Source organism: Hipposideros armiger, unplaced genomic scaffold, assembly GCF_001890085.2.
Source record: "Hipposideros armiger isolate ML-2016 unplaced genomic scaffold, ASM189008v1 scaffold_96, whole genome shotgun sequence".
In the NCBI taxonomy this organism is placed as follows: Eukaryota; Metazoa; Chordata; class Mammalia; order Chiroptera; family Hipposideridae; genus Hipposideros; species Hipposideros armiger.
The window spans coordinates 3192663-3212853 of NW_017731446.1; the positions used below are offsets into that span (position 1 = coordinate 3192663).

At 46.0% G+C, this 20191-nt stretch overlaps 1 protein-coding gene across 7 annotated transcripts in view; it reads right to left on the bottom strand.

The window, feature by feature from the left end:
• PXYLP1 (2-phosphoxylose phosphatase 1) overlaps positions 1 to 20191 on the bottom strand; it is a 72481-nt gene that overhangs the window by 28705 nt on the left and 23585 nt on the right. For 6 of the 7 annotated variants that reach the window (XM_019645978.1, XM_019645974.1, XM_019645975.1 and 3 more), the window contains one exon: positions 5413 to 5544. In XM_019645978.1, the coding sequence (XP_019501523.1) occupies positions 5413 to 5491 (79 nt within the window). In that variant the 5' untranslated portion in view covers positions 5492 to 5544. Of the gene's footprint in view, positions 1 to 3343; positions 3911 to 5412; positions 5545 to 20191 lie in introns of those variants that run through there. The other variant, XM_019645979.1, reaches the window with a different exon arrangement.

Below are 20191 nucleotides of genomic sequence, written 5' to 3' on the forward strand. Positions count from 1 at the left end.
CAACAAATCCACAGGCTGTCGGTCTGGAGCGGCTTCTACATGCTCCTGGGAGACCTGGTCTCCCCAAGCCAGGGCTTTGTGAGCAGTGGACACCATGTCCCCAAGCAGGGGCTCTGGACAGGGTCACTCTTAGGCTTAGGCTCAGCCCCTGCAATCCACGCTCGGGCAGGACACCATTCCCACTGCACCCGATTGGGCCTTCGGTGCCTCCAAGGACCGCTCTGCACCCCATCCGCTCCCCCGCAGCTCTTCCTCCCACTTGGCTTCCGGCTCGTCCAGTTGTCTGGACCTTGTGCTGTTCCTCCTCTTGCTCTAAGCGCTCTCCCTGGGCCTCTTTGTCCAGACCCGGGGAGCCATCAGCCCCCATGGTGGACCTCCCAGTCTATGTTTGGAGAATTTCCTTCAGCCTTCGGCACAGGTGTCCCAGATGGAGACGAGACGTTTATGTGAATGAATGCATGAATGGATGGGTGCAGGAAGTGTCTTTTGAACTACCCGAGCCAGACTCCTACGTGCCCCCGGGTTGCCTCCAGCATCACCCCCTCACCAGCCTCTGAACAGGTAGTGCCCAAATTTGTGTTCATCAGATTCACCCAGGGAGCTGGTTAAAAATGCAGATTTCTGGGTCGCACTCCCACCAAGATTCTGAGCTGTCGTGAGGAGCCTAGAATGTGCTCTCTCCTTTCGATTTTATAACAAGCTCCGGGGGCCGCTCTAATCAAGGTGCTCAGGAGACCATACTTTGGAAAACACTATACCGGACTGTGATCCGTCCAGGACACAAATCTGATGGTGTTTTTCCTGCTTCCATGGCTTCCTGCACCTTCAAGCTATAGTATGATGATGGAGGTGGCCCTGGCTTCTATGCACTTCCACAGCTAAACATAGGTGACCAGCCTGGTCCTTCTCTTTCTAGCTCTGCCTTTGCATTCCCACCTCTTTCAGCCAGGAACGCTCTTCCCAGCTTCCTCCTCGGCCAACTCCTACTCATCCCTCAAGGATGAAGCTGGAATGTCACCTCCTCTGGGAGGCTTCCCTGACCTCCCCAGCTGGATTAGCTTCTTGTCCTCAATCCTCCCATATCGCCCTGCCATAAATGATCTCTAATTCATTTTATTTAATAAATATGCATATTGTGATCACTGTGTGCCAGGCATTGCTCTAGGTGTTTTATAAATATCAGCTTACTTAATCCTTTACCAACCCTATGAAATAGGAACTCTCATTATCCCCATTTTACAGATGAGAAAACTGAGGCATGGAAAGGGTAAATGATGTGCCTGAGGTCACACAGCTGGTATGCAGAGGACAGGGATTCGGTCCAGGCAGTCTGGCTCCAGGGTCTAGGTTCTTTCCCATGTCCTTGTGCTGCCACCTCTCACCTCTGCAGGCGGCACACTGTTCCAAGTGTCTGCAACTGGCTCTCCTCCACTAGATAGAGCTAATGTGGTCCTGGAGAGATTAAACTCCCAGCCCAGGGCCTGGCAAAGAGTGGAAACTCAAGGGACGTTTGCTGAAGGACAAAGTTGTGCATACTTGTGACACTGGATTAACAAGGAGTATAAACTACATAAAACCTTGGAGTCCGAAGAGACTTTAAATGGGATCAGGTGCAATGACCTGCCTAACAGTGTACTCTTCATAGAGCGACACTCCAGAGTTGGCACATCACCCTTCCCACCTCTGCATGACGCTGACTTTTAGGAAGCTGCGCCTGACGTTTAACTGAAGCGTGTCTCCATGGTCACACTGAACAGGCCTGACTCTTTCTACAGAAAGGGCGTTTCAGATACAGAAGACAGCCCTGGCTTTCACTTCTGCAGGGTAACACTCCCTTCTTTGGCTCAAGGGTCTGAATCTCTACTCCACCTTGGACATGTCTCTCGGAACCTGCTCTGTTCAACCCGGGCCCTGCCCAAGAAGGTGACCCCCAGATTTAGGGACCACGTGCCCAGTATAGATTGACCCCTACCATGGCCAATGAATTCTGATCAAAACCAAATAAATGTATGACATATTTCAAAAGCTCCCACCCCCCTCCCGGCCCCAATACACACTTGTGGCTAAAGTAACACAAGACACGGCAGCCTTCGAAACACCAAGAGCCCTGGTTTTCTGAGGATGGCGCATTGTGACAGGACCCTGTACGGCTGCTTAAAAGGTTTAGGTTGACTATGCTTTCACGAGCCAAGGGTTTTCCCATAAGGTCTCTGCGTTGCCAAGCAACAATTATTATAACAACAATGAACTCATTTTACAGAAGAAATAGAGGCTTCAGGAGGTTGAACTTGCCCAAGGGTACAGGGCTGCTAAGTGGCAGAGCACCATTCAAATCCCGGGCTGTGACTCCAGAGCCTGCCTGTTCCTGTCAAGCTGCCATTTTGGGAATGCCGGTTGGAACATAGTGAAATAAGCATAAAATAAGAGCTAAGGAAAGACGGCTGAAGCAGGAAAATGGATGATTACAAATGAGCAGAGAAAGGAAAACCAACTAATTCTTCGCAAGTCCTCACATCCTGATGATCTTTCCCTGTTCCACCTAAGGAGTCCCTCAATTTGAGATGCTGTTTTTCCACTTGTACTTATTGTAACTAGAATAACTAAAGATATTTATGACATACTTGCTCCCATCTACGATTTGAGTATTAAGGATTTCAGAAAGTTCCTACTTCAAAACTCAAAAACATTAAGGACTTAAAAATACAAAATGAATAATTTTCATGAAAGGCTATTAGCATATAGCAAGTAATTAGTACCATTTAAAATAAACATATTCTGAGAAACTACAAACTGTATCTTAATCTTTTTTGTATCCTTTCTCTACCCAGACAGTATAGAAAAATGTCCAACACACATAAGCACTTAATAAATATATGTGGGTTCACAGACGTACTTTCCGTATCAAAAGGAAGGGAAATGCTTATTTAAACAACCTGATTTTTAAAATTGTAAACTGGAGCTTGACTTTCTCATGTTCAAAACATTAGAAAAAGAAAACTACCAGCAAGACAAAATAAAATACATAATCACGGCAGAAAGCACAACTATACTGTTTACTTAAAGCATGAGAAAACGAAGTTATATTTGATTGCCTCAAATATATTTTCTAAAATAATATACGTGCTAATTTAGTGCTCAAAAATTAGTCAAAGAAATGAAGAAAAAGTACACATATTTCGGGCTAAGGGTAAAAATATAAGTGTTATTTAAGCATATACCTTTGTATTATGAATTAGTGAGTTTCTAACACCATAATAATTAGCAACCAATAAAGCAATTAAACAAATACAGCAATTAAACTCCATTTCCACAGAAATGGGCAAATTCCAAAGTTACCGTTTACCTAGAAGTAGAAGAGCAGTAAGAGCTTCCATATCTTATATCTTTCCGAACTCCAACGTATCCACGAAGAAAGCGCTCAGACCCAGGCAGGCTAATTTACCTTGCAAAATTTTCCTTTAAAAAAGTATGGCTGAGTATTGCCTCTCCTAAAACAGAAGGGACTTTCACAGAGTTATATAAGCAAAACACACAGGCCAATTCAGTGACGTGGAAACCACCTCATGCAAAAGAAACGCAGCAAATACAAGTAGCCCCCATTCATGTCTCAGATCCTGTCAGCGTCTCAGAATACAAAATCAAGGTTGACGGTGACCTCCTACCTTTCCCAACCAAAGCGTGAAAACATTTTTAATGAAAAGTTATAAACAATTAAACTGAGAGCCCTGACACACTTTTTGAAAAGGATTCATATTTTATGGTTCATTAACCATCTGGAGTCTCTTTAAACCGCCTATGCCCACACCTTCTCTTGACCTCTTTTCCCATACTGGAAGGATAAAATGAATATTTTAAATTCTCTTTACTCCTAGAAATAGCCGGTCACACACACCAGATGAGTGCGTGGAAGCTGTCACCAATTGGAGGTGAATCCGGGAACGCGCTCAAAGCCCCCTCTCTGCAAACCACTGATTCCAAAAGCCAAGTCTTTCCCACGCTCCACAGCGCACGCAGAACATCCCACTCGCTGAGCCACCTGCTCGTCTTCTGTCACTCAAACTGTGGCAGAAACGCCACCTCCTCACAGAGCCGGCCTAGGCGGTGATGGGTGCCAACCACTTGTCTCTCACCCATCAGGGTGAGGAGGTAAAAGGGAGGAGTGTAGGTGACAGCAGAAACACAATTCCCAGCATCGCACAGACATTTTCTCAGCTTCAAGTATACAGCGCCGGAAGGAAAGCGAAGGAAGGTCGGCCTGCTTTTCAGAGCAGGCACAGATGCATTCATTCATTCAACAAACATTCATGAAATACCTACTGTGTGGCTGGCAGTGCAGCCTCTTGGTGACAGAGGGAAACAGGGCATGGCCCCTGCTCTCAGAGAACAGACAGTCTTGTAGGAAGAAAAGGTACAAGAACTGAAAATAATGATGCTGCATGGCTCGTGAAAGAGGGGCACAGGTTCAGAACATTCTGGGTGTACATCAAAGAAGCACCAAGTTCAGTGGGGGGGGGGCATGGAAGGTTCCTGGGGTAGAAAAGGGCTGAGTGAACCATTTTATGGAGCGGAAGGGAGGAAGGTGAGGAGGGGAGCAACCCAGGCAGGGGGGCCAAGGGGATCCGGGCACGGAGAACAGGCTGGACGTGGAGAGAATGCCAAGCAACTTGGCAATGCTATGTCATCAAGTCCAAGGTGAGAGAGAGGCCACAGGAGGGCAAAGGGCCTCTGAGACCATGGGCCACTCCTGAAGGGTGACAACCAAGGAGCTGCCAGGACCGGGTCTGTGTTTGAGGATGGTTATTCTTGGGCGAGCAATGGGGTGCACAGATGTGGGGCCCCGCCTGAGCACAGGCTCCCAGTGAAAGGCAAAGAACTGGTGGTGAGGTCTGTGGCCTGGCTTCCTCCGCTGTGCTCTTGCCTTACCACGCACAGTCCCTGCTACCCAGGGGGCTGACTTGGGTCCTGGTGACCAAATCCCCTATCCTCCCCAACAACTCCAGCCCCAGAGCTCACTGAACATAAAAGAGACACCCAACCCTCAAAGAACCAGCCAGTGGACCAAACATCTCTGCTCAATGTGGCTTGGCATGACAAGAAAACAAACTGGGAACCTACGAATCCAGGAATAACCAGGCAGTTGAGCAATCTGTGCAGAAGCCAAAAAACCATCACAAGGCCCAGTGAGCGCTCTTGCTCCTCACAGCCAAGGAAGACACGCAAAACTCCACTCAGCGGTTTAAGATTCCTACTCCCAGCCTTCCACCAATAGCACCCATAATAAAAAGACTCATTTTAAACCTCATTGTTCATTTGAAAAACAAAGTCTTTGGGCCGACTCGTTCGTCTGGAGGGCCCTCTACGTCAGAGCGAAGCCCCCTCCCCTCCCACCAGCAGGCAGCACGGGAGACTCACAGAACTGCAGGCTGAGGCTGAGGAAGGCCAGCAGTGCAGCCAGGGCCAGCAGCAGCAAGAAGCGATTGCGGAAAAGCATTATTGTTGGTTCTATCTCCTCTTCATGGTTTCACCTCAAATCGGGAACATGTCCTGTGGATAAAGCAGAGGCGATAAACATGTGTTCCGAGGTGGGAAACTGAGTTTGTCAACTGAAAATAGACCCATTAGCCCAGGCCTCTGGCAGGCAAGTGTGAATCCTAGTGGCAGAACAACAGCACGCTATAGGTTATGTCTTTGCCCCAAATGAGGCCTGACAGGAATGCGCCCTTCAAATTAACAAGAGGAAACCAACTCGTGAATGGTTTATCAGATATCAGGGAATGAGATACTTTACAGCATGACCTTTCCAAAGAAAAATGTAAAGGAAGTTTACTGAGCGCTTACAGTGAGCTAGACAATGAAGCCTTGACGTGGACCAGCTCACACTCACCCCATTCTGACCCCCAACTTCTTAATCTGAAACCCTTTTTGATGAACATTTTGCTAAAATGACTCTGGGCTTCTTTATTTTTATCATTAACCTCAACGTCAATCACTGCCACATGTCACACAGTAATGCCTTTAGGGACAGCTGGGTGTGCCACAGGATTTGTTCCTATGCTAAACAGTTCCCTCTGCTAATTAGAGACCTCCCTCCATCCTGACCAATGAGCTATTTCAGCGGCATCCGCATTCTCATTTCCTTTGAACCACCTCAGAACTGTGCAAAAGGACTTAAAAAAAAAAAAGGTAAATGAAGCCCTAAATGACCCTTCTGTGAATTTGCTCAAGGGTTCACCCCATCAGTCTTAGGTACCAAGTTTACTTCCTGGCTCTCATTGGCGTTTGAACTAGAAATTAAAAATCACATTCTCTTCAGAAAAGGCTCTTTAACTACAATAAGATTATAAGTCATTTCCAACCTGGTTTTAGAGGCAGAATCGTTTCCTACTTCAAATACAATCTCCTTCAGAGCCCCGATAGACACGATTAGATCAAAGCTCATCTATGGATGTACAAATTTGTGAATATACTAAAAGCTACTGAAATGTACCCTTTGGGTGAATTGTATGGTATATGAATTATATCTCAATAAGCTGAATTTGGGTTTTTTTTGTTTGTTTTTTTTTCGTTTTTTAAAGCATATCTGCAGGTCATGAAGCAGGAACCAGAGCCCTGGAGCTCCTTGGTCCCCACCCCCACCCCCAAGGGCCCTGCAGGGGAGTTTGAGAACCACGCCTTTAAGGAATATGTCAGATTTTCTACCAAAGAGAACATTTGCTAAAAGATTGACGGAGATACATGTGTACCTCCCAATTGAGCCTGCACATCCGGCAACCGGCCTCTGTGTTAACAGATCCCAATCTTACACCTTCGAATGAGCACCACTTTTGTCCTTTTCGTCACTGCCCCTCACCAAGGGCCAGCACCTAGTGTCCCAAGACATCTGCACCTCCTCCAGGGGACACGCCGCTGCCGCTCCTCGCCCCGGGGCGAGGGATCACCAGCCTCACAAGCTCTCCGGCATTTCTGACTAAAACAACACACTACCCTGGCTGAGTCCACCCAGGGTTTAAGTATTTGGGGCCCCAATTAAATGTGTTCTCTTTCCAAAATTCCACCCCCCCCCGCCCCCATAGCTTTCACACCTGAGGGTGTTTGAAAGGACACACACAGAGCCAATGGCAGCTGGGCAGAATCTGTGCTTGGTGATGGGGGATGGCCAAGACCTCTGCACTGAACCCCCAATGAGGCCGAGTGCACCTAAGGGACAGAACGTGGGCTCATCTGATTGAGATGCTGCCGGTGTTCCCTCCTGTGGCAACAAACAGGGTGAACACTTGAGCCTGACGAACTCCAATCCTAAATACAAAGTGTTAAGCCTGGGTGGCTCTGGGCCCCTAATCCAGCCTGGCAAATTCCTTGCCTGAGGCCTCTGGGAGTCGTCATAATCCATTCTCTTGTATCTTTGACCTTGGGGCGTCCTTGGTGATGCTCATCTGATGATTCAACCATGCCCCCCCCCCCCCCCCCCCCCCCCGCCATAGGAAAACAACCTAAGTCAAATCCAAGTCACAGTCTCTCCCCTCCACGCTAGACAGGCTTTACTGCCTGGCCCAGCAACCCAGGGGATGGTGTGGAAGGGACATCACTCACCTGCAAACATGGGCCAGCGTGTGCAAAACAGACCCCACTTGGATGAACTATAGGTCTCCCTCAGCCACCCTTGCACCCAGGATGGGAGCCCCTAGGCAGCCTCCTACCGGGCAGCCTCTAGCCTTCACTCTGCTCCTCTAGGAACCAGCCACTCCTAACTGCTCAAGACCATCTGTTCCCTAGGGTTCCATTCATGAGCAGTGTGAGGCAGCCACCACGTGGGGCCCTTGCCATCACCTCATTTACCTGGCAGGCACGTGCATTTCTAATACATAGGCAGAAAACCCAAACTCAAGAGCACAAGGGTATTAGGTGGTGGTGACAAGATACAAAACAAGATCTCTGTGCCTCTAAAGTTCTTTTTTAGGAGTTAAAGTACCCACCCCCCCACCCCCAACGGATCTGCACACTGATTCTAGTTGCCACCTGGGGATCAACACGGAACAAGTGAACTCTTGGCCTGTCCCAGCTTCTCAGGTACTCAAAGATGGCTGGCAGCTCCTGGTTCAAGAGCCTGCTGGTTTCTCATCATCGCAGTCATTTCTGATTAGATTTATTCTACTTTATCAATGACCCTCTTATAAGGTGATGCTTTCAATATGGGGAAGGTGAGTGGGGTGTGTGGGTGAAGATTAGATCACAGAATAGAAAGAAGGTTCAGAGCAAATGTCTGATTTTGGGTGTTCCTGTACCCCCAACAATAAATATGGCAGGGCTTTTCTTTAGGCCTTCCTCACCCTTCTGTTACCACCTTCTTTTGAAGCTAATGCCATCTTTGAAGGCCTCCTTTTCCTTTACACGAACAACGTCTAGTGTTCCTGCTGGGAGATGGCTTTTCAGAGTTCCCCTGTTAGGATGGTTCTGCAGGCCTTGCTGCCTAAAGGTGCTTTTTCTTGTGGACCCCGTCAGCAGACCTATGGAGTCAGACAAACCTGGGCCAGCACATTGAGCTCAGTGACATAGGCCAAGTGACTTAACCTTTCTGAGACTCAGTTTCCTCATTTGTGAATGGGACTAAGTCCCTCAGGAGGTTGTGAGCACGAAATTAAAGGCTAAGTACAAACCCCAGCGTAAGGTAGACATTCAAAAGAAAATGGTTGTTACAAGTTTTATTATCTACTGATCGTCTATCAGTTCACTTTGCTGCTGCTTCCCTCCTCCTGGGAAACAGGAATAGTTTCTTAATCTGTTTGTCGGTTCCCCCAGGTATGTGAACACTGAATGTTCCCATGTTCTTGTCCACATCTCTCCCTCTGGAGCTCCGGCTCAAATGCTGTCATCAGCCTCTCACCGGGGGCCTAGGAAACGACCTTGCTGGCCTGGGACAATCACCCGCCCATGTTTTCTGAGGCTGGTGGTGTCTCTTGCTTTAGCTCAGAGACCAGACCTGCCTCTGGTTACTCTGCACTTGGGGGTCGGAGGTGAGGGCCTTTCTTCTGGTGCTGGGCCAGGTCTGGCACCTCAACCACTTCCTGCCTCCAGCTACTTGGGGGACTTTCCACCCCACATACTGGCAGGGGAAGTTATTAGAACTACTGAGTCCTCTTTCTATGGTTTTATCTGACACTGCCTTTTCATACAAGGATGAACCACAAGATGGTTCAGAGTTATTTTCACATGGGCATTAGGTGAAAACAATTGCTACCTGCTGAGTTAAATCTCAGGCTTATAGCATGGTAGATTTGTTGAAGTGACGGCCCCCAACTTATTAATGCCTTTCTGTATCAACGGCCTTGTAGAGTTTCCTTCCACATTGACTCTAGGCTTGGAATGGGTATTGGCTTGGACCAATGGGATAATAGTAAGTGAGCTTTAAGCAGAGGCTTAAAAAGTTCTTATGCATTGGGGCTTGTCCTCCTTTGCTGCTTCTGGAACACTGAGACGACCATGCGAAGATGCCCGGTTTGCTGCTGGAGAATGAGAGACCACGTGGAGTCGAGGTTGAGGCTCTCTACAAACAACCATCCTGCCAATCACCACACACGTGCACGAGCCATCCTAGACCATCCAGCCCAGCCATGCCACCAGTCGGTGGATAGCAGGAGAGTCAGCCCAGACGAAAGAATTGCATGGCCGCCTACAGATCATAAGGAAATGTAATGGTTGGCTGTTTTAAGCCACTAAGTTTTGGGAGCATGATACAAAGCAATAGAGAACTGATACAATAAAGAGGAAATGCCTTGCATCTTTACTAGGGATTTCTAAACCACAGTCTAGATCGCCATATCCTTGTCTGTAGGCACCACACGCAAAGCTCCATCTTGTCTACAATGTGCAATGTGCTGAGTACTTTTTGGAAAGGAGGCTATATTTAGCTCTAGATTTAAAATACTGAGGATATGTTGGGTTAACCAGATGGCTGGGATCACATGACTGCCTTTACTGCTTTTAGTTTTCAGGCTACTGACATCTCTGTATATCTGATGCTTTTCCTTTGCTGACACAGGCCTCAATCCTCTCCCTGTGATACTGTCTCAGTTTCTGCACCTTCCGCCTTCTCACTCTCCTTTGGCAGCCACCAAATTCCAGGGAATGGTCAGAGTCTCAGTACCTCCACTTGTGCTAGAGACCAGTATGTACACAGCCAGGGGGGTGGGGGGCGGCGACACTGAGCACCAGGATAAACACATGACTTCTTTGGAGCCTATTTCCCTAGAAAACTTGGAGAGGAAGGTCATGCTTTGTTCTTATTTTTTAAAGAATGGTTAAATCACAATGACATAATCCAAAATTCGCATGGATTTGAAGATGTTTGTGTTTGCAGCTGGAGCTAGGACTCCAATGTGTGCAGGACCCACATGCATGTCCAATGTGGGAACTGGGGTGCATGGTTCTGCCCTGGGGTGTATCTTCATTGGGGACACTTCCTCAGCGGAAGAGACGGAGAGGAGCCATGACGGAGTAGAAAGGAGACCGGAAGCTCTACGACAATTCCCTGCTTTGCCACTTGTTTTCTGTGTGCCCTCCTCACAATGGGCTGACTTCACTTTCCCGAGTCCACAATCTGATCTTTAAGTAAGATGTGGGCTGAGAGTATGAAAGAACAGCAAGGCTGTGGGGAGCAACTATCGTCCAGCGGTATAGAGTCATCCGTGCCTTGTTGGACTATCCGGCTCTGGAGGAATCATTTGGATCCTGCACCATCATCAAAACACAAAGACTCGCCCTTTCCGCTGAGCCGCTGCTTCTGCCCCATGCTGTGATTCCTCTTCCAAATCCGGGCCACTGGCCACTTCCCTACTTGCCGGCCCAGCCCCAACTGTCAGGGCAGGCAGCCACGTTTGCAGCTCGTTCCTGGCGAGCCTTCCTCAGGGCTGACTCAGCTGTGGCGTCCCCACCTCGCCACAGGTTTTCCAGTCTGGAACATCTGTGTCAGCTTCTGTTGGGCCCTGTCCTGACACAAGATTACTGGCCAATGGGCTCTCTCTGTCTCTGGCCTGAGCTCCAGCCTCATTCTCCGGAGACCCCTTTGTCGTTTTCCATTCCTAGGGAGGAGACTCATGAAGCCACTCGAGAAGTCACACAATCTGTGGGTCCTTCTGGCCATCTTCCTGCACATTCCTTCCAGGGACAGTCTGCGCCCACACCCCTGGGCTCTGCTGCAGCTCCTCCAGACACTCCATCAGACTTGTCCAAGTCATGCAAAGTGACAGCGAGGTCTCTGGACCCACAGCAGAAACCCTACAGCCTGTTCATTCGCAGCCCAGAAAATATAGTCCCTGGCACTGCCATCTCAGCAGGATGAAATGCTGTGGGATTACGACCTACTTCAGTATGGCTCCCACATCTCCTAATCCTCGAACATCTCTCAGGTCTCACCATCTCTCATGCAAAAGATGGTTCTGCAAGCCTAGTTGCAGATGGCTCAATATGGCATCACGACCGAATCTAATTCCTATAAATATTTCAGTGGAAACAGCTGTTTTATGTTCCAGGCTGAAGGTATAACAGTGGCCAGTCACCCAGATATCTAGTGGGCACACAGCCTTATCCCCCTGTGCTAAACCCACATGGTAAAAATATCTTAAATCCAGAAATAAAATTGTTACTCTGAATTTCCCATGAAATAGTAAACAATAAAACAAACAGAAAACCTAGCCAACTGTAACTCAACTTGACAACAGATTTGAACAGTGAAAGAAAATATTTTAGAATATAATTTTGAAAAACAGTACTAGTTAATAGCTAGCTATTTAATTTACTAGTTAATAGTAAATACCATTTCTGAATTAAGAGGGAAAAGAAACACATCAAAGGCATTTTTACAAGCTACCATTCCAGCACGAGAGATTTCCAAAGCCCAAGCCCTGGCCTGATTATTACCTTGTAAGAGTTGGAAATGCCACATCTAGTGACTCTGGTCTCAGGGTCTCCTTCAATGTGTACAAAATTTAGGGTTTTAAACATGACCACAACTGCTTGAAAGAAACATGTGCATTCAATTATCTCTCATTTGTGTAGTTAAAATACCGTTACCAGGAATAGAAAGATGGCATTAAAGAAAATGCTTCAGATGAATCATATACTTCAATAAATAAATAAATAAATAAATAAATAAATAAATATATATATATCTTAATCATTTTGGCCTAAGTAAATACAATATTATAATAAAAAACAAAACAAAAAAACCAACCTCAAGTCTATAATTATGAACTAAATATGAACCAAGCAAAGGTAAAACTATATCTTAATAGCTTTCCCTGTCCAAAGTCGCCTCAAAGGACAGCTTAATTGCAAAATCAAAGATGCTTGGCTAAGAATAAACCAACCTTAAAGTCTGATGAATGACGGATTCCAGCACCTCCTGGAAACCCCAGGCAGTGGGACAGGCACCAAGGAAGCTGTGGGCTCCCAGCAACTATTCACATTCCAGATATTCACATTCCAACTAATTTGCAGACTCAGTGCTAAAAGTTGAAACCAATTTCGTTCATCTAGTCAATCAGTCAATTCAAAAGATGTTTTCCAAGAGCCAGTACACATTGGGCACCATCTAAAGAGCTGTGGACACGGGATATAGAATAGCTTCTGCCATCTTGAAGCTCACTCTGGAACGGATGAAAGTATTCGTGGAAAAAAAATGACATGAGATCTAGGAATTGCTTTAAAATAATGGGGGTGGGGATGGAATTAAGAAGGAAGTAATGAAACAAGATTGGCAAAATGTTGACAACTGCTGAAACTGGGTGATAGATTCTTGATGGTGTTATATGGCCCTCGTTGCTTTTGTGCATGTTTGAAATTAAAAGTTTAAAAAAAAAGAAAAAAGGAAGGCCACGGTCTGGTCAGCGGAACAATGAGTAAATATAAATAGACCTGTAGGCCATATGAAAACAGTATCACTGGGAGAAGTGAGATGTTGGAGGGGAGGAGACCCGGAGACCCACCCAGGCCCAGAGAGGGTGGGTTGGTTTCCTCGAGGAGGCTCAGCCAGAGCTCATACTCCTAGAACAGGTTGGAGCTGGCGCATTTGTAATTGCATGTTAGGAAAGCAGAATGAACCAAAGAAAGAGCACTGAGTAAGATTATAATGACTACGGGGGTGGCAGGAGAGTTTGCATCGTTCATGAGTGAGACGAGCCAGAGAAGGGAGGTGGGTGAGTCCAGGCACCACTCAGCAGCTGCACATGCAGTGAGTCTGCTGTGTCCGGGAAGACCTGGCTGCCCAGAGGCTGTCCAGGGGCTAGGCTGGGGAGTTCTCATCTTGTCTCGGTCTGTTCCTCCATGGGGAGGGTTTGCCTATGGCCCGGCACCCACAGGCAGGTGAGCTGCAAGGGCTTCACTCCCCCTACCCACTGGCCCCAAGGAGTCCCACCACTAAGGGGACCAGACCACACACCCCTTGGAGTCCCCTCTGGGAACAACGCTACAGACTTCCAGGTTGGGGCAGGGAGAGGTGGTGGATCCCATGCCACCAAGCAGTGCCAGCATAAGAGGCAGGCCAACGTCACGGACCAAACCCTCTTTTTCTAGGGGAGGGTCTGTCTCTTCCCAGCACCAGCTTCCTTTGGGAATGCAGGACAGGAGCAGGCCCAGAGGCCTCCCTGCTCTTCTCAGCAGAGGCAACACCTTCAAGGACGCCTAACAGCTCCGTGGGGGGCCTCCCTTTGCACTTTGCCCCACAGCTGACACTCAGAGCTCCTCTTCATCCAGGTCCTCCCCGCATGAAGAACAGCCTGTCTTCTACCCTGGGGTAGTGAGGGAGTGACATAATCCATTATATCATGCCCACATGTGACAGGGATGGCAACAGCCACCTCCTGGCGATGGGGTAACCAGTGCGGGGCAAGGAACACCGCAGATCAGTCCCAAAGCTGGCCCAATGCTCTTCTCATCTGGCCACACCCCACAAATCCCACCTCATGTCCAGTCCTTTTCATACCACACAGTTGAGTACATGGGCTCAGGGGTCAGTTGGCAAGGCCTAGAGCCTTTCTCCAACCCTTACTGAGCCACAGTTTCCCCATCTGTGAAATGGGAATAATCATAGAGTCCATCTCATAGGTTGTGTAGGGGTTAATGGAATTAATACATGTAAGGGACACAGTACCTGGTTCCTAATAAACACTCAGTAAAAGCTAGCAGTCCTTCTCTAATGGTATTAATACCCACCACTCACATGTGAAATACTCGCTCTGCTTGCCCCTGTCTCTGCCCCCACTCTTGAGATAGAATGCCCATGGAATCATGCCAGAGAAAGCCAGCGTTTGAAGGGGCTTTATATACCACTTGGTTCAAGTCTCTTGGTTGACCGGAAGAGAGGCCAGGACAGGTCAGAAATAGCACAAGGCTTGAGGCTGCTCAGGGAGCCAGGTCCTCGTGGCTTAAACCCTTGCTTCACAATCAGAGTGCCACCCAGCACTCTGTCTTTGTCATGTTATCTCTTCACTGCAGAGGACACACTATGTGGCAGACACTTCTAACTATGCACCAATGTCTATTCTTCTTCTTCCTAAAGAATCCTCTAGGTTTTAGCTGGATACATGGTGACCCAGCTAGAGATAATATTTCCCAGACTTCCTTGCAACTAGTTGTGATATGATTAAGTTCTGGCCAATGAGCTGTGATTGGAAGTAATATGGGCAATCCCACACTGACCTTCCTTTCCCCCCTTGCCCATGCTCTGAATCACTGGTGTGGTGGTGAGCCAGCTTTCCTGATGCAGTGGAGGCATCCTAGTGGATGACAGAAAACCCAAGGTGATCTTGTGGGGCAGGCCACCCATCTCCTTGACTGCTTACCAGCTCAAATTGTTTTGAGAGAGAAAAATCAATCTCACAAACTTTTAAAGTGATCGTTATTTCACTTTTGTTAAAGCAGCCAAACCAGTATCCTAACTAGAACTTGCCACCAGCACTAAAAGACATTAGTCCCCTTCCTGGCGGCCCCCTCTTAGGGAGTGATAAATAAACACATACACATTCATGATAAAGTGCATTAAGCAGGAAGCTCTCATCACTGACTAGGCTGTACGTCACTCTTAGATATGATATAAATGAGACACGGCTGTAGTAAGTAACCTTTGTTCTTTTCGAGTTTTATTGCTTGTTTCATCTTCAATAATTCATGCATCTATGACAATGGCTTGGCTGCAGGTAACAGAAAACACTAGCTAAGACAAAGGGCCTCATCAACATTCTCACATAACAAGTCATAGTATTAGGAACAGCGGCTCCAGGATCAGTTAATTCAGCAACTCAAAGGCATCACCAGGAAGCCACCTTTCCATCTCTGGGTTCTCTGCCATCCGCTGTGTTTGTCCTATCCCCAGGACAGCTTCCCTCAAGGAGCATAAGACTGTGGCCACACTCACAGGCCTCATAGTCATACTTAGCAATCTGCAGAGGCAGAAGGGACAATGCTACACATTTCTACTGGAAGCAAAGAAGTCTTTCCAGAAACCCTCCAGCAGACTTCTGCTAAGTGTCACGGCCGGAGCCGTGTCATGGGCCCATGCCCAAACCACTCAACGGCACCGGAAACGGGCCACAACAATCAGGTGAAACCAACTGGGGTTCCCCTCCTGGTGGGGACCCACACAGGGAGGGCGAGGGAGGAGACCTGAACGGGATCGGCGTTCTTTTAGGAACAAGGGAGCAAGGGGACGTCTGCAACAACCCCCACGTTGAGAAGGCTTGACAACACACACAATTATTCTGAAACATTATTCTCACACCCAGCCGTATGCTGACAGTACCAGCACTTCTCAGATTTAGCAATCAAAGCGCATACAGTCATGATTATATGTTGAAGAGACATCAGTGTTGGTTTGCACAGGTATAATTCGGCAGTTGACAAACGGCAGAGCAGCATCCGCCAGCCTACTGACTGTGCATGTTCTACCAACAAGACCTTTGATTCCGATTTTACATGTGTTTAAATATGCAGCACAAATTATTTACCTACCGTTTCTCTCCAAAAAGGGTTCAAAGCAGATGATCTGCACATTTAGTATTTTTTAAGTCCGTGAAATAAATGTGGTATTTTTTCTGATTTGTGAACCACACGTTTGTATCGTTTTCTCCTTTGAGGTTTTCTCCTCTCGAGGTGGCTGATCATTTCTCAGCACCAGACCAGATTGAAGTAACTAATTCATCAAGCCAGGGTTTTCACTTTTATGTACTCTTCAGTAATTTTTTTCCCTCCTGACATTTTGGGAGAAGTCTGTGTTCCACCCAGCTTCCTTGCTTTGCTTATTCTTTTTTTTTAATTTTAATTATTTTTTTTGTAAGATTTTTTTTATTGGAGAATTGGGGGGATGGGAACAGCGCTGGGGAATTGGGGGAAGGGGAAGAGACAAGTTGCTGTCGTTTTGTTCTTCAGTCTAGTTGTGGAGGACGTCGCCTCACCGGCCCAAGTTGACACCATCATTGCGCTCTTCCCGGGTGAGGCAGATCAGTCACCGGCTTCTGGACGGCCGCTCACTGCGGCTGCTGGCCGCTCACGCTGGCTGCTGGCTACACACGGTAGCCCATGGCAACCCACTGCCACAGGGGCTGCAGCCTATGCCGTCGCAAGCGACTCACATCAGCCCAGCTCCACGTTGAGCTGTTGCTCAGCATCCTAGCTGTGGAGGGCAGTGTCACTGGCCCTCATACGTGGGATCCGAACCGGGGCCCTCTGGCGTCCCAAGCCAGTTCTCAACCATCGTGCCACTCGGCCGGCCCTGCTTTGCTTATTCTTAAGTTTTAGAAGTAGCTACATCTGAAAATGGCATTCTTATTTTAGAATGTCGAGAGCAACTGTAAGTGCCTCAACAACAAAAATGGAGAACGTGCAGTTGGCATGATTTACTCTCCACAAAGCCACTTAAAAAATATAGCTGATTCTTTTTATTTTGCCAGCAAACTGTGTCAATTAAAAGTTTCTTAAAATGTCAAGGAAAGCACACAAAGATTAAATAGGCAGGGCTACAAAAATACAAATATAAGTGGTGTACAATGAAGGGTCAGGTGGTAAAAGTCACATTTTTAAAAACAAAAAACAAACAAAAAAAAGAAAGCACAAGTGCCTGAGAATCACAGCTGTGCAATGTGGGTCAGGCACACCTGAAAGTGCAGGTTGCCAAGGCCACTTACACTTTCTGAAAGCTGCATTTTCTGTGTTAACAACACTATACAGAAATGAAATTTTGCTCTAGATGAATACATAACCAGGAGTGCTCTTGTACACCACAGATGAAGGCATTTCGCCCAATGAGGTCTTTTTCAGGCTGGGAACACAGTCACCTACAGAGCTTTGACAAAACCCTGTGCTCATTGCTGCCCATTCCATGACTCAATCGTGACAGTGCATGGGACACCAGGTCCTCTATGGATAGTTATCACTGCCAGTGCCTGTGGGCAGGCACTCCATGTCCTTAAAATATCTTTTAGAAAACTGTCAAATGGTTCAGTGGGAGGCTGGCAGGAACAGTGTCGGTATAGAATGAACCCTCCTGCCCAAGGAGCTGGTCAAGTGTGGGCAGCCACTGGCTGGTGTTACTATGGGGGCTGACATGCGCGACCTCTAAGAGGCCTCCATGTGCTGAGATCCAAGGATTCTCTAATTCAAACAAGGCTCATAAAACATTTAATTCACCTTTGCACTTATAAAAAGACAAGTAAAACAAAGACAGAATTCAGAGCACACAGAATCACAAGCATTTAGCTTGGGAAAGACTCTGAATTGCTATCTAGCTCTAGCTCCCTTCCAATAAAGTAGGGAATAACCCTGTTATAAGCTCCAAAACTTTGATTCAGCTTAGGTTAAAGCTGTAATGAAATACAAGCGTCAAAGTCAGTGGTACTTATCATACACAAAAGTGAAAACCTGAAAGCTTTTCCTCTAAGATCAGAACAAGACAAGGATGGCCACTCTCACCACTGTTATTCAACATAGCACTGGAAGTTCCAGCCAGAGCAATTAGGCAAGATAAAGAAATAAAAGGTACCCAAATCAGATCAGAAGTAAAAAGGTCTCTATCTGGAGGTAACACGTTCTTATACATAGACAACCCTAAAGGCTCCACCAAAAAACTATTAAAACTAATAAACAAATTCAGTGAAGTTGCAGGATACAAAATCAATACACAAAAATCAATTGCATTTCTATACACTAACAACAAACAATCAGAGATATTAAGAAAACAATCCCATTTACAGCTGCATCAAAAATACCTAGGAATAAATTCAATCAAAGAGGTGAAAGATCTGTACACTGAAAACTGTAAGACATTGAAAAAAGAAATCAAAGACAAATAAATGGAAAGATGTTCTGTTGCTCATGGCTTGGAAGAATATTGATTAAGTGTTCATAGTCCCCAAAGCAATCGACAGATTCTATCAAAATTCCAATGTCATTTTTTCACAGAAATAGAAAAAAACTACCCTAAAATTTGTATGGAACCACAAAAGACCCTGAATAGCCAAAGCAATCTTGATAAAGAAGAACAAGGCTGGGGGCATCATGCTTCCTGATTTCAAATTATAGTACGAAGCTACAGAATCAAACAGTATGGAATTGGTATAAAAACAGACACTTAGATCAATGGAACAGAATAGAGGGCCCAGAAAAAACCCACACATATATGGTCAATTAATTTACAACAAAGGAGCCAGGAATATACAGTAGGGAAAGGACAGTCTCTTCCATAAATGGTGCTGGGAAAACTAGAAAGCCACATGCAAAAGAATGAAACTGCATCCCTATTTTATATCATACACAAAAATTAATTCAAAATGGATTAAAGACTTGACTGAAAGACCTACAGCCATAAAGCTCCCAGAAGAAAACATAGGGGGTAAGCTCCTTGACATTGGTCTTGGCAATGATTTTTTTGGTTTTGAGACCAAAAGCAAAAATAAACATGTAAGACCACATCAAACTAAAAAGCTTCTGCCAGCAAAAGAAATAATCAACAAAATGAAAAGGCAACTTACAGAATGGAAAAAAATAATTGCAAATCATATATTGGATAAGGTGTCAATATCCAAAATATATAAAGAACTTATATCACTCCACAGCAAGAAAACCAAACACTCTGATTTAAAAAATGGGCCGAGGAACTGAATAGACATTATTCCAAAGAAGACATACAAATGGTCAACAAGTACATGAAAAGATGCTCAGCATCACTAATCATCAGGGAAATCAAAACCACAATGAGATATCACCTCACACCTGTTAGAATGGCTATTATCAAAAAAGACAAGAGACAACAAGTGTTGGTGAGGATGTGGAGAAAAGAACCCTTGTGCACTGTTGGTGGGATTGCAAATTGGTGCAGCCACTATAGAAACCAGTATAGACGTTCCTCAAAAAATTAATAGATATACTACACAGTCCAGCAATTCCACTTCTGGGCATATAGCCAAAGGAAACGAAATCACTATCTTGAAGAGATATCTGCACTCCCATGTCACTGCAGCATTATTTACAATAGTAATTACACCCCTTTCACGTGCCCCCATCATTGATACCACTGTCTTGGAACCAAATTGGACTGTTTTTCGTAAAGAAAAAATAATCTATTGTGTTAAGCCACTGAAATGTGGGGATTTATTTGTTATAGTAGTTTAACACTAATCCAAAGTAACAGTTGTCCATATACATAGGCTTTGGATAAAGATTAAGCAAAATAATATACCTAAAACACCTGAATCATAATAGCTCATTTACAGTTAATTCCTTTCCATTCATGGATCTGCTATCCACCTGAAAATATACCAATCAAATCAATTTCATTGCTTTGAAGCAAGAGTTTTCTAGGGATATTTAAATGTACAGATTGAGGCCGACCCTTGAAGCTTCTTATCAAGCAACATTTTGGGGAAGAGTTCTGATCACTTACATCTTTAAATCAATCACTCAGTGATCTGGCCTATGATGCTTCCCTGGAACCTAATTTGAAGCTGAGACAGGTAGAGGCCCTGAAACAAAGATGGCCTCCTCACTCAATGGATGGTAGGCCGTTTCAAGTTTTCCAGAGAGGGTCATTTTTACCTGTAAATAACTAGGGGTTCTAAAAAAAAAAATCAATGGTACTTAATGAGAAATGTGGGAGAAGCAGCTGTTGTTGACACAAGTGCTTCTGAGAATGCAAAGCATTTGGGTAGCC